This window comes from Hemiscyllium ocellatum, chromosome 36 (assembly GCF_020745735.1).
Source record: "Hemiscyllium ocellatum isolate sHemOce1 chromosome 36, sHemOce1.pat.X.cur, whole genome shotgun sequence".
Classification (NCBI taxonomy): Eukaryota; Metazoa; Chordata; class Chondrichthyes; order Orectolobiformes; family Hemiscylliidae; genus Hemiscyllium; species Hemiscyllium ocellatum.
Window position 1 is genome coordinate 39,360,817 of NC_083436.1, and position 15,936 is coordinate 39,376,752.

The following is a 15,936-nucleotide window of genomic DNA, read 5'->3' on the forward strand; positions in this document are numbered from 1 at the left end:
CCTACACACACATCCCTACACACACACCCCTACACCCAAACACATCTACAGCACCCACACCTACACACACACCCACACCTACACACACACACACACCTGCACACACACACCCCTACACATACACACTCCCCCTCCACACACACACTCCCCACTACACAGACACACACACCACTACACAAACACACACACTCACACACACACCCCTCCACACACCCACACACACAAAACCCTACACACACCCCTACACACACATACACCCCTATAAACACACCCCTACACACACACACCCCTAGACACACACATCCCAAAAAACACACACACACTCCCTACACACACACCTCTACAAACACACCCCTACATACACACAGACACCCACATCCCTACACACACCCCTTCACATACTCACACCTACATCCATACACACAAACATTCACACACCCCAATACACACACACCTACATCCATACACACACATACACACACCCATACATGCACACACACCCCTACACACACACGCGCGCACACACACACTCCCCACTACATAGACACACACGCACACACACACCCCTATGCACACCCACACACAAACTCCTACACATATACACACACACCTACACATACTCCCCTACACAGACAGCACTCCATACACACCCACACCCCTACACACCCACACCGTACACAAACACCCACATACACACACACACCCATACACAGACACACATTCACACATCCCTACACACACACAACCCTACACACACATTCACACACACCCACACACACCGATACATACACATACACATACCACTCTTCACACACCATGATACACACACACACACACACAAACACACTCACCCCTGCACACATACACGAACACACCTACACATATACACACACAAACCCTTAAGCACACACAAACACACACACGCACGCACGCACTTACACACACACGCTCACAAACGTTCACTAGATTCCATCTGTAGCACTACACATGGCAGCTTCGTAAACTGGAGAAAATCCAACCCAGTAAGAATGAAATAGATTTGGAGTTGAATCACTTTTTTACAAATGTAAATCGCAATGTTAGACACAGAAAGACAGTCTGTCTGAAATGCATGAAATAAATTCAGAGGTAAAGGTCTCATTCATCACGAACCAGCTGTCAGTTTGGACAGCATTACATCCTCAACCAGCGATCGATTTGTTCAGTAAATACTCCAGGGTGAAGTCACGTTGAACACTAAATGTTTTTGGATGCAATAAAAACTTGTACTGAATTGCAGTACAGGCACAATTGGTTAGTTGTCATGTTTCTTGCTGTTCTCATCTTAACAGCTGAAGTGGAGTAGCCAGAAGAGGCCATTGAGCCCTTTGAGACTCTTCTGCTATACATGGCTGATCAATATCATAACTCCATCTATATAACATATACTTTGGATACAAAGTCGTAATATCATTAATCAAGGTAACACCTATTGCTTTTTGTGACTGTAAGTTACAGAGTTTTATTAATCCTTCCCTGATGATATATTTCCACAGACATGCAAGTTAGGTGGATTGGCCATGCTAAATTGCCCCTAGTGTCTAAGAATGTGCAGGGTAGGTGGATGAGTCATGTTTACGACAGGGTTATGATGGAGGAGTGGTTCTGGGTGGGATACTCTTTGGAGCATTAGTGCAGACTTGAGGGGCTGAACGGCCTCTATCTGCACTGTAGGGACTCCGTGAGTCCATGATTTCCAAACTTTCTGCCAATTGGGCGTCTAGTTTAGTCTTTGTTCCAGACTCTTTCACGTGCAAAAATGGTTTCTTTCTATCTAGCAATCAGTCAATTCACTTGAAAATATCAAATTGTCTCTTAACCTTTTAGATTCCAGGAAATGCAAAAGCCTAGGGCTGGATTTTACATGTGCCACCAGACAGGTTTTTGGTGGTTATGATGGTGGCAAAGGAGGGGGCGTTGGGGGGGGGCAAATAAAATGGTCAAGTTGGTAGCCCATTACACGCCCACCCATCCCTGAGAAGGTGTGCACTGAAATTTGCAGCTCACCTTCCATGTTTAAATGAATAATGCAGGAATACATTGAGCTTGCTAAAAAGTCAATTTACATCATTATTGCACTATCCTTGCCTTAACGCGGTTGGCTTGAGCAAGCAAGCAAGAATTGGTAACCAATTTTGTTTTGAACGTTTTCAAAATGTGGGACAGAAAATGGGGTCCTGTTTTCAGCAACTGGCCTTTGCATTTAGAAAATAGTATCCTCTCTTCTTTTCTCCCTATTTGGATTTTAACACTTGCCCCTCTTGCCGCCCCCCCCCACCCCCCCTCATTCCACTTCCCAAGCAGTTCAACTGCTCCCTGCCCATTGTCATCCTCAGTGTGACTTACTGTGATGCAGTGGGCACTCCATCCTGGGACTGCTTTCAGTCCTGGTGGCATCCACTACCAAGCTCCTGGCACTGCCAGGCAGCCAGATAAGATGGCAGGTCCAGAGGGTGGCACCATATCTCACTGAGGGATAAAGGTTCTGCTCTGTGCCAGTGTAGCCCACCCACAGCATGTTGCGGCTGTACGGCAGGCTCACGCTGGTGAGCAGTCCATACCCCCATGTTCCCATCTCAGTAAAAGTCTTCCCCGAGTTTGTAAAATCAATCCGAGTGATCTGATGTTTGAGCTCAGTAGGATTCGGGCAAATCTTCATTGCACTCCTCAGCTTCGTCTGCCTGTTCATAATTCCTAAATAGAACTCCTGTCCTTCTCCATGTCCTTGGCACTGATGTGGACCATTGTGACCAGATGTTTCCCCTTCCACTGCAAATTGCTATCTATCCTGAGCAGATATCTCAAACTCTGGCAACGGACAAGCAACACAGATGTCTGGGCTGTCACAGTCAGCTGGTAAGTACAGGCTCAATCACCTACATGTAAAACATTTATAGGGTGTTCTGCTATAGCTTGCGTTTCATTGACGAAAAATTCATTTTAACATAATTGGTGAATTGGGGACAGTGTTTCTAAAGTGCAAACTCTTAAAACATGTGTTGGCTGTAACATGATTCCATCGTCAGCACTTTCAGTGCTGATCCTATTGCATAATTTTCTATAAAACAGGGTTGCACACGAATACACCCATCGTGTTATAGAAGAACTGCCTGTACGTCATTGACCTTTCCGATTATTTCTTGGACCTGACCATGAAGAACATAGATGGCATAGATTGTTGGAGGCTTTTTACCAGCATTGAAATATAAATCCTAGGGATCCTAAGTTTAACGTAAGAGGGGGAAGTTTAAAGGAGTGTGAGAGGCAAATGTTTTCTGCCAGAGGTAGAAGCAGAAACAAAGCAACTTTTCAGAGGCATCTGGATAGATGCATGAATAGACAGAGCATGTTGGGATATGGACTGTGTCCAGGCAACGGAATTTAAATTTAGAAAGGCATCAAGTGTCAGTGCAGGCTTGATGGGCCGAAGGACCTGTTCCTGTGCTGTGCTACTCTTTGGACTTTGTGTAACTTTCTTCCCTAAACCTCTTGGTCTATCTCTTACCCTGTCTCTCTTTAAAGTGCTCCTTAAAAGTCATCTCTTTGTCTTATCCTTTCATCACCCTGTTTTGTTACTTTCAGTTTGGGCTGTGTACCAGTTTTTGTCTGGTATCACTGCCTGGCTTTTTTGCTAGGTAACAGGTGCTTTATAAATATAAGTTATTGTTGTTAGACTAAGCAGTTGGATAGTCAGTAACCAGCTTGCATCCAGAGTTTGTCACAAGTTGAGTCCCTAAATATTGCCGATCGAACAAAGTTAACTGTGCAATGTATCAGGGAAACAGAGAAGGTGGTCAATTGAGCCAGTTTACTGTATGGCCAATGGGAAGCTGGCCATTGTATCTAGAGGACTAAAACACAATGATGCAGAGGTTATGCTGCAGTTATACCAAACCCAGGTTAAACCCCATTTGGAATACTATGAGCAGATCTAGACATCACATCTTAGGAAGGAGGTTTTGACCCTCAATGGAATGCATGGACATTTACAAGAATGATATCTGGACTTCAGGTTCAAGGTATTACCAATAAAGAAAAACTATTTCCACTGGTTGGGGATTCTGAGAATTAGGGCCAGACAATTCAGGAGAGATGTTCAGAAGCATTTCTACACACAAAGGGTAGGAGAGTTTTGGAACTCTCGTCTACAAATGACAATGGATGCTGGATCCATTGTTAACTTTAAATCTGAGGTAGATAAATTTTTGTTAAGCAAAGATTTTAAGGAAAACTATTTTAAAAGCCTCACACAAGCTGACAGTTCTAAGTGAATGTAGAATGTGAACAAATGCTCACCATTTTAACAGAGTCTAAGGTCAGGAACATTGTTTTATAGTTTTCCTTAAAGTATTTGCTAAACAAAAATTTATCTACCTCAGATTTAGACTCTGTTAAAATGGTGAGCATTTGTTCACAATCTACATTCACTTAGAACTGTCAGCTTGTGTGAGGCTTTTAAATGGTTCTAACAATAAGCTCGATTTATCTTGATGGGCTGAAAGGCCATTTTCTGTGCCGTGGACCTCTCTAACTCTCTAGTAGCTCGGTGTCAAAACTGGAGCAAAGTTTAATTTGCCTTTTTAAAGTTCATGATCAATTTAAGGCAACAGTGAGGAAAGCTCACTCAACTAAACATTGAATACATTCATTATTGCATGAAGCTAAACACATAAACTAAGATTAGAATGTAATCTGATGCTGACAAGCTAATATTGAGAGTAACAATGCATTTTATTAATAGTCTGAGAGCACCAAAGAGCAAAGCATCTTTCACAGAAACTGGAGCTTCTCTGTCTAGTCTGGTATTCGTGTAGCAGAAAGCTCATTTCCACAGTATAAAGGCAATATTCAAATGCAATAAATAAGTGTCCTCTTGTATGGCTCACTTAGGGATGCTCTTCGAGGAGAAAGTGAGGTCTGCAGATGCTGGAGATCAGAGCTGAAAATGTGTTGGTGGAAAAGCGCAGCAGGTCAGGCAGCATCCAAGGAGCAGGAGAATCGACGTTTTGGGCATAAGCCCTTCTTCAGGAATCCTGAAGAAGGGCTTATGCCCGAAATGTCGAATCTCCTGTTCCTTGGATGCTGCCTGACCTGCTGCGCTTTTCCAGCAACACATTTTCAGCTCACTTAAGGGTGCTCCATGTACAGTGTGCAGCTTGATACTTTTCATTGGAGTGGCTTATCGGATGTAAAGTTGTCAGGATCTTGTGAGGCCACAGCTGATATAAGTGGCCACCAACTCTCCATTTCTATAAAGGAGGTAAAAGAACAATAATGTCTTTCAAGATCAGAACGTTTCTTTTCAACTCAAAAATCAGCATTCTTTCTCCCCATGCAGATGCTGCCAGACCTGCTGAGTTTCTCCAGCACTTTCTGCTTTTGTTTCACATTTCCAGCAGCTGCAGTATTCCGCTTATAATAAGCAAGAGGTTGGTAGTGTAGTTGAAATGTGCCTGGAAATGTGGTGGAGGCATTCAAGAGGGCAATTATTTCATGGAAACAACATGCAGTGTTGCGGGGAAAGGGCAGGAGCCAAAATGCTGAAAGTGCTGGCACATACATGATTGGCCAAATGGCCTTTTTCTGCACCATAACAATTTTGAGATTGGGTGATTGTGAAGTAAAAATAGAATGGGAATTAAAAGCAGAAAGTGCTGGAAAAACTCAGCAGGTCTGGCATCTCCTGCAGAGAGAGAAAAATGATTCACATTTCAACTCCATTTCAACTTCGGAGTTGGAGAGGTTTGGGAAAAGTGATGTGCTTTCTGCTGTTTAGAAAAGGCAGGATGAGAGATAAGTAGAGGAGAGGGTAAAGGCACCCCGGGGGAGACAGCACAGGGGAAATAGAATGGGACGAGGTTTGTGTGTAATGTGAACAGCATACAGACCAATGGGGCCAAATGGCCTGCTTGTGCTTTACATTCTTGGGATATTTTGCAATCCAAATAGTGCTATATAAATGCAAGTTGTTGCTGAAATGCATGAGTATTTGCATCAATCCAATGAAATGGATTTCACAAATGGGAACTTGAGAGAAGGAATTTCTCAGGGTTAGAAGAGTGCACTGTTACAACAGAGGAGAAGAATGTTTAGCCAAATATGGCACACATAGTATTTCCGCTGTGATTTTGGAAGTAGGACTATTTAAACAGTTTGTTTTTCTTCAATTTTCAATGAAGTCTAAATAAAAGACAATAAAAGTGCCCTCCGTTCAGCACTTACAGTAAGTCAGCTGGCTTTTGAGTTGGAACGCCTTCAGTAGTGTATTAAAATAAAAATGAACTGCCGGAGATCAAGATGAAATAAAAACAGCAAAATACTGAAGACTATTTTCACAGATCCAATTTATAAAAGGCTCCTTTTTTTAAGAAGATAAACATTTTGAATGGAAGACGGGCGAAAATTTCCGAGTGTTGTTATGGAAATAAAACACAGGCACCACAGTGGGCCTTCCAGCTCAGTCCGCGTGTATCAAATGGCATTTCTATGGAATGACTGTATGAGTGACAGACTGATCCTTTCCACTTCACAGGTTGTTGACTCCAATCTAGTGGCTTTTGACTGTCACTGGATCTTCATAAATGAGGTAATTGTTCATGTGTGGGGGGAATGAAGCAAAATTCGACCGAAGTTTTGCCAAGTAGCAATAGATATTATAATTACCTTTTTTATCCCAGCAGTACAAAAGCTATGAATATGTGAGGAGCCCTGGGTCTCCATTGCTTACTAACAATGCATGTTATCTGATGCAAAGTTAAAGGGACAGCATGGAATCTGGCAGATACAAAGAGACTGGGGGGGTTGGGAGTATATCATATACTCCTTGGGTGAGGTGACTGGTTGCAGCAGCGTGCTGAGTGTCCCTCGTCCACCCTACCACCTGGGAGGGTCTGCTGATGGGTCCCTTGTTTGGAATACAGGCCCTGCTTTTGTTAGCCTGGTGAATATGTCGCAGCAGTGATACACAGCTTCATTCACACTTTGGTTCCTTGGCAAAACTTCTCGTCGCCTGGAACCTGTCATTAGAAAGCGCTTTGTCTGTGCGGGGTGAGTCACTTCTTGTTTTGAAGAGGCACTGCCATTTTTTTTTGATCAGCACTCAGCTATTAAAAAGCAAACGTACATGGTCTATAAGGAGCCAGGTTTATCACACAGCTGCCTGACGATGAGCTTAATGTGGCCAACTATTATTAAGAATAAATGTGATATTAAGTTGAATATAGAATGCTTGACAATGTCTAATTAACTATTCCACTTTATAGCCTGAGAAAATTGAAAAGAGCTGAGGAACCAACTCTGCAGGTTTCTTATGCGAATTTCTTCCTCCTAATTCTGATTTCACCACTCTAACCCATCAAGAGCAATTCAATGCGTTACCGTGCACTGTAACGAATGCCTCCACCTGGTTAAAAATAGCTAGGCTAGTCAATGGTTCAGTCTGCCAGCTGTGCCAAGTGGTTGGTCAAGTTATCACCAATATTCTCCCCCTACCCCACCTACCCCCACCCTCCTCCAACACAGTTTCTCCATATCGGCTATTCCACACTTGGGGCTTCTATGTGTGCCTGGGGCAGTGTCCTTCAATGAGCCAACACTGTACAGATTGTGTCCATTTCCCTCCGACTGCTGGTACAGGTACAGGACACCTATCTGTGGGATGGGAATGTGGCACTCCTGCACTCGGGGAACGTAACTAAAAATGAAGCATTTTATTTTAAAAAGGTGAAACTTAGTAATTAATATTTGTGCTAATAAAAATTATTCCTGCCAAATTGATTATTTTCAGAACACAGAGCCTGGCAGGAATTTTTAGCATATCAGGGCTAACTGTATTCTTACCAGACACTACTGACAGAAAAAGTTCACATTACATTTTCTGACAATGTTACGATACTTATGGATGTCCCCATTAACTTTCTGTTGGTTCCTGAAAGTGGCAATTACTGTAACAAAGCACAGATGGGAAACTGCTTTGACTGTTAGTCTCATTCCTTTTGCATCCCGTATACAGCTAACCCACCTAAGCTACTTACAATAGGTATGACATTTTCCTGGAGATTTGACCGCCGACATTTCAAGTACAACCACCTTACTCAGGCAAGTGCCTAATTTCTTCCCTAACCTCTTCCCTCAATCTCCAAAGGTCATTTTTTAATTCAGAAATAATGAAGAGAAGTATTGAAAGAAAACTTGAAAAGAAAGACTTTCTAATATCCTCATGTGTTTTCTTTGACTGGTGTTTTTAAAAGTGGCAAAAGATTCATTTTCCACCACGGATAGTCCACGATAATTCTAGATGATAGAGATCCTTAAACCTTCACTATACACTCAGACTTCAAAGGGAAGACTTTGTTAAATACCCTGTGGTAATCTGAGAAATCTAGAATATGTATCTGCCTTTTAATCTTTATCATTGAACCCTGGTCTGTATCCTTCTCATAACAATATAAAACAGAAACAGAATTTGGCTATTAAGCCCCTCTAATCTGTTCTACCACTCAATGACATCAAGGTTGACCTGTAAACTAGCTACCAACTCGTCATAACTATACATCCCTGAACTGCCCTTTCAAAATCCAAAAAAATCTCTTTAAATTACACTTAACTAGATTTGTATCCCTTGGAATATAGAGGGGTAAATGTAATGCCTCCTCATAATTTAACACATCGTGCCCTGGGGATGTTCTGGTGAAGCATGTTGCATTTCTCCCAAAACCAATGAATCTTCCTAAGAGGCAGATTAAAGATAACTTAATCTTTCTATCTCAACCACATAAGAGTTCCATGATTTGTTTTTTTATGCGGACTGACATAGGTAATTAACAACGGGGGACTTCTTCAATTTATTACTTCCAATAACACAATGCATATATTCAGGCATGTGGATTACCACACACTGGGCCGCAAATCTACAGTCCAAGCTGATTCAAGGGCATTCAGGGTTCATTTATCTCAGTAACTTCTTCAAATTCATACCTGGAATCTGGGAGTATTGGTTAGGCCTTGCATTTATTGCCCATCCTGAACTGTGCTGGATGGGTTGAGCTTCATTTATAGAATCCTACAATGTGGAAGCAGGCCATTTGGTCAACACAGACCCTCTGAAAAGCATCCCACCCAGATCCCTCCCCCCCTCCCCACCCAATCTTTGTAACCCTGCATTTCCCATGGCCAATCTACCTAACCTGCATATCTTTAGACTGTGGGAGGAAACTGGAGCAACCAAAGGAAACCCACACAGACACAGGGAAAATGTGAAAACTCCACACAGACAGTTGCTGAGGCTAGAATCGAACCTGGGTCCCTGGCGCTGTGAGGCAGCAGTACGAACTACTGAGCCACTGTTTCTTCTTGAACCACTGTAACTTATGTGGTCTCTATGCAGCCAGAGTGCTGTTAGAGAGGGAGTTCCAGAACTCTGACCCAGCACTAATGAAGGAACAGTGATATTCTAAGAAAGGGTAGCTTTGGACATGGTGATGTCTCCATGCATCTGCTGCCCTTGCCCTTCTAGCTGACAGATTTCACAGGTTTAGAAGATGTTGTTGAAGGAACATTAGCAAGTTTCTGCAGAGCATCCTGTAGATGGTACACACTGCCGCCACTGTGCATCAGTGATGAGGAATGTGTTGATTGGTGACTGACTTGCACCCAACTCCATTTTAGCTACAGGCCAGGAATTTTCTCATGTTACTGTACATTCCCAGCAAAGCTATGGAGATGACTGTGGAACGCAGTGATAATAATTCCCATCATCACGCATTACTTAAACAATAAATTTGTTTTCCTCAGCATCCCAGTTCCAAGGTTCTTCACTTTGGGTGTTCTTTGCCTCCCATTAATTTGATTTCTTTGCATTGATCAATTCAACCACGTTCAGCCAACACAATAACCTGAGATGTCTAAATGCAAAGGCTTCCCGCAAATGAAAGGAAGTGGCTATCTATCCTGGTCAGTCATATTCCTAGAAGTTTCATTTCACAGCCACCCGCCACATCCTCCACCATCATCACAACAGTCTTTGGGCACTTAGCTCAACCATCTCACTGTCTGAAAGGGTAATTTCAAACCTTGATTCCCACTTTAGTCCAGGTGAGACTGGATTTCTTTTTTTAAATTACCTCTATTAAGGATGGCACATACTGAAACTTTTCTGGAAAAGACCTGTTTTATGCTATTTTACAGATAACAATCTTCTAATCAACTAACTCGACAGCTAAATATTTCCAACCAAAGGTTTACGCATTTACTTATCCATATCTCTACCCAACAGCATTCACATAGTTGACATTCCACATTGGAAACAAACATACTTGGTTATATTATCCATGTCTTCTCACTCTAGGTATGATGTGGAGGTGCCAGTGTTGGACTGAGATGGATAAAGTTAAAAATCAACAACACCAGGTTATAGTCCAACAGGTTTATTTGGAAGCACTGGCTTTCGAAGCACTGCTCCTTTATCAGGTCTTTTGCTATAAAATCGAGGTCTTATGGTCCTACTCCACAGCTACCTGATGAAGGAGCAGTGCTCAAAAGCTACTGCAAGTAAACTTGTTGGACTATAACCTGGTGTTGTGTGATTTTTAACTTTGTCCACTTATGTACTCCACATGTGATTATCAGAAAACCTAAATAGTCCCTTTTACACTTTCACTCTTCTATCTCATCAATTAGGGGAGAAAGTGGGGACTGCAGATGCAGGGGATCAGAGCTGAAAATGTGTTGGTGGAAAAGCGCAGCAGGTCAGGCAGCATCCAAGGAGCAGGAGAGTCAACATTTCAGGCATGAGGCCTTCTTCAGGACCTGACCTGCTGTGCTTTTCCAGTATCTCACCAATCAGTCAGTGGATACATAGTTACCTGAATGGATTAATATTCACCATCAGTCAAGTAACCATTTTTCGCTATCAACGGTACTTTTAGAAATGGTCAACAAACATTTTTTGACGAAACAAACTGGAACTCACTTTTAAGGGGCAACTTACCACAGATGATGGAATCTGTCCTGAAAAGAATAAATGCTGGAGATCACAGCGGGTCAGGCAGCATCCATGGATGTGATCTCTAACATTTGTTGTTTTCAAAACTCACTTTTAATGTCCCTGTGATTATGATCCTGGGCTTTTCAGCATTCATTGACCCTGCGAATAAAACATCTCTCTTTCCTTGTTATCAAAAGTTGCACTTATGCATATGGAGAAGTCGCTTCCCCATTTTTCAGCTAATCTCAACCTCAATTTTTCATCCCAGCAATGCACATTCAATACAGCTTGTTGCTGTAAGTCAATGTGTGGGAGTGAGTACATGAAATGGATTGTGTAATAAGAAGTTGTGCAGGAGTTTAAGACATGATGGCACAGAGCTGTGGCCTGGTCAAAGAGCACAAGCGAGGAGCTGAATTGGAATTTCTGTCAGAAAGATTGAATTGCAAAGCTGCTTTCAAAATAACATTCTGTGAACCTGTCAAATGCCTGCGCTGCAGTGAGGGAATTTATTGTTCTTGAAAAACTAGTGCAAGAATGAAAGGAGGAGAAAGTCACCCTGAAGAAGGTGTCAAAGAGGAAACACACCATCAGAACAGGGACAAGCCATTGGCCTGATCTTGTGAAACATGTACCAGAATGGGACCTCATAAATTGTCAAAACATGGTCAGAAATGCAATGTGTATATATGTACATTCAAGGCAACCACTCAAATCCTTAGTCCAGCAAAGATTTCAGACCAACAGCTCGCTGATGTAGTTGATCATGGAAGGAAACTGCTCCATGTTGTGGTAGAATGCCAAGCTCACTCAGAGGCTACCAAGAAAACTCAATGCCAAAATGATCAGATTCCTACAATTCATTGTCACATAGCAGCAACGAGCAAGCACCCATTCAGTCCATCAGCAACATGGACCGAACATCTGTGGATTTCAATATGTACAGTGCAAATGTTCAGACACTGCTCACCAAAAGGACATGGGAAGAAGGGATTCCTCGTGATCCTGACCTGCATGGATGACAGTACACATTCAAACTCTGCACTATTTTCAAATATAAAACCATGCTGAATGTCAAGTTCCCTGTAAACAATTCTGCACATGTCCATCATGTGATGGTGAGTATGAAGTGAAGGTATGGATCAATAGTGCGCAGTATCACTGTCCTCATGGTCTACACAATGAATACAAGATTTGAATGTGAGACGTTATTTAGATCCCATCTTATTGATGAAAACAAGACCTGCCTGTGAAGAAGTAACACTCACATTGTGGCTGAAGAAGCAGGTCTGATGCCGGTCACTTCAGATGCGTCCCTCAACAAGCCATTTAAGCTAAATGTTCACACTGAATGCAACAGGTGGATGGGGTTGTTGAAGAATCCTGACTCATGATCATTGGGCCATAAATTCAAACTTCTGCGTCAAAATTATACTGCTGACCATTTCTGACACCTGAACCCCATTGATACCCATGAAACCATTTCAATGTCTGTGAACCTAGAAAGATGGGAATTGTTTGTCAAGATCTCAAACATCTGCAATTCACTATTGCTTGCTCGTAGTGCAAGAGCATACCTTGGTCCATGGAATCTCATCTAGAGAGATGGGTAAGTGGCTTCAATACATTTAAAGTTGCATTTGCAGCTGAACAGGGACTTTCACATACACATGATAGTCAGAACTGAACATATATATTGACAAACATGAGAACATATTTACAATGAATTTACAATGTACACCAATGCGACCAGTATACTCTTAGAAAGTCTTCTTCTTTCTCTTCCTCTCACTAGAAAGTACTTCTTCCTGCACTGCTGGATGTTCCTCTGAAATGTGAAGACCACATCTTTCTGGGTAGTGACTTCAGATCAGGCTGGCAAGGTCTGGAGGCATGGAGTAGTCTGGCAGTGCCGGAGAAAAAAGGTGTCATTCCACAGCAATAAGACACTGGAGCAGAAATTAGGCCATTCAGCCCATTGAATCTGCTCTACCATTCAATCATGGCTGATAACTTTCTCAATCTCATTTTCCTGTTTTCTGTCCATAACCCTTGATCCCCTTGATCATCAAGAACCTATCTATCTCAGTCTTAAACATACTCAATGACCTGGCCTCCACAGCCTTCTGTGGCAGTGAATTCAATAGATTCCCCACTCCCTGGCTGAAGAGATTTCTCCTTATCTCCATTCTAAAAGTTCTTCCCTTTACTCTAAGGCTGTGCCGTCGGGTCCTAGTCTCTCCTACCAATGAGAACATCTTCCCAACATCCACTCTGTCCAGGCCATTCAATATTCTGTGTATTTCAATGAGATCTCCCCTCATCCTTCTAAACTCGATCAAGTATAAACCCAGAGTCCTCAAACGTTCCTCCCGTGTTAAGCCTTTCACTCCTGGGACCATTCTCATGAATCTCTTCTGAACACACTCCAAGGCCAGTACATCTTTCCCGAGATATGGAGCCCAACACTGCCCACAATACTCCAAATGTGGTCTGACCAGAGGCTTATAAAGTCTCAGAAGTACATCCCTGCTTTTATATGCAAATCCTCTCAAAATAAATGCCATCATTGCATTTGCCTTCCTACCTACTGACTCAACCCACAAGTTTGCCTTGAGAGAATCCCAGACTAGAACTCCCAAGTCTCTTTGTATTTCAGACTTCTGAATTTTCTCCCCATATAGAAAATAATCCATGCTTCTATCCTTCCTACCAAAGTGCATGACCTCACACTTTCCCACATTGTACTCCATCTGCTACTTCTTTGCCCACTCTCCTAACCTATCCAAATCAGTCTGCAGCCTCCCTCCCTCCTCAATGCTTTGCATCACCTGCAAACGTAGCCAGAATGCCCTTAGTTCCTTCACCTCAATCGTTAATCTGTGAAGTGAAAAGTTGAGGTCCAACACTGAGCCTTGCAGAACACCAATTGTCACCACATGCCATCCTGAGAAGGACCCTTTTATCCCCATTCTCTGCTTTCTGCCAGACAGCCAAGCTTCTATCCATGCTAGCATCTTGCCTCTAACACCATGGGCCCTTATCATACTCAGTGGCCTCCTGTATGGCACCTTGTCAAAGTCTTGAAGTGCAGGTAGATAACATCCATTGGCTCTTTTTGATCTAACCTGCCCGTTACTTCCTCCAAGAATTCTAATACATTTGTCAAACATGCCCTCCCCTTGATGAAACCATGCTGACTTTGCCCTATTTTACGATACACTTTCAGAATTCAGAAATCTCATCTTTCACAATGGATTCCAGGACCTTACCCACAACCGAGATTAAGCTAGTTAGTCTGTAATTTTCCGTCTTTTGTCTTATTCCCTTTTTAAGCAGGGGTGTTACGTTAGTTGTTTTCCAGTTCTCTGGGACCCTCCCTGATTTGAACAATTCCTGAATGATCATGTGTGGGCAGCACAGTGGCAGAGTGGTTAGCACTGCTGCCTCACAGCGTCTGAGACCAGGGTTCAATTCCCGGCTCAGGCAACTGACTGTGTGGAGTTTGCATGTTCTCCCCGTGTCTGCGTGGGTTTCCTCCGGGTGCTCCGGTTTCCTCCCACAGTCCAAAGATGTGCGGGTCAGGTGAATTGGCCATGCTAAATTGCCCGTAGTGTTAGGTAAGGGGTAAATGTAGGGGTATGGGTGGGTTGCGCTTCGGCAGGTCGGTGTGGACTTGTTGGGCCGAAGGGCCTGTTTCCACACTGTAAGTAATCTAATCTAATCTAATCATCACTAATGCCTCCACTACCTCTTCAGCTATCTCCCTTAGAACTCTGGAGTGTAATCCATCTGGTCCAGGTGCTTTATCCACAATCAGGCCATTCCTCTGTCCCACCCTGTCCTCTGTGACCTCAGGGGCTTTCTCTGTAAAGTGAAGCACCAATTCCCCTTGTCTACCTTCATATCTCCAAGTTGACCCGCACGTACGCACACAAACACACACTACACACATATGCGCAAAACACATGTACACACACAATGCACATACATATAGCCACTACACACAAAGCACACACTGTACACACACACAACACACACACAATACACACCACACATGACATGCACATTACACACACAACACACACACTACACACATAACACACACACAATACACGCACTGACGCACACACATATAGACTACATACACACAGATCCACACATGCACACACATTCTCATTCATAAGCTTGATGTTTAAGTCACATCTGCTTCTGCACAGATTTATGAAACTTTCAAAACATAACATATGCTGCAATCTCCAATGGTCATGAGTTCCAGGAGACTCAAAGACAAACCCTGAAGGGTTGCAAACCCTGAGGTGAATACTTCTCTTCCAAGGAAAGGGCTGGGCTAGAAACAGCTGACCCTAAGAACAGGAGGAGGTTGCTCAGTCTCTCCATTCTTTCACTGAGATCATGGTTAATCTGCAGCCTCACTCCATCCACCGTCCCTGACTACATATCACTCAATACCTTGACCAGTAGAATTTGTTTTTGTAGGGGAGAGTTCCACATTCCCACCAGCTTTGTAGTTTCCTACATTCTCAGCCAAAATACATGGATCTGACATTGCATTCATGGCTCATAGTGTCATAAAGATGTATAGCATAGAAACAGGCCCTTCGGTCCAACTCGCCCATGCCGACCAGATAGCCTTAATTTATCTAATCCCATTTAACAGCACTTGGCCCATACCCCTCTAAACTCTTCCTATTCATGTACGCATCCCAGATGCCTTTTAAATGTTGTAATTGTACCAGCCTCCACCACTTCCTCTGGGAGCTCATTCCATACACAGTCATGGTCCACTTTGATGCAGTTGCTGGCATTCTTGTTTCTGAGTAACAGGGGATTGAGTTCAAGTCCCACTCAAAACCTCAGGCCGATATTCCAGCGCGATATTAAAGGATTGC

The 15,936-nt window shown here is 43.0% G+C and overlaps 1 protein-coding gene across 1 annotated transcript in view; it reads left to right on the forward strand.

The window, feature by feature from the left end:
• grid2 (glutamate receptor, ionotropic, delta 2) overlaps positions 1 to 15,936 on the forward strand; it is a 982,254-nt gene that overhangs the window by 689,935 nt on the left and 276,383 nt on the right. Inside the window, exon 5 of the mRNA XM_060851484.1 lies at positions 6,572 to 6,625. Coding sequence (XP_060707467.1) covers positions 6,572 to 6,625 — 54 coding nt within the window. The remainder of the gene's footprint in view (positions 1 to 6,571; positions 6,626 to 15,936) is intronic.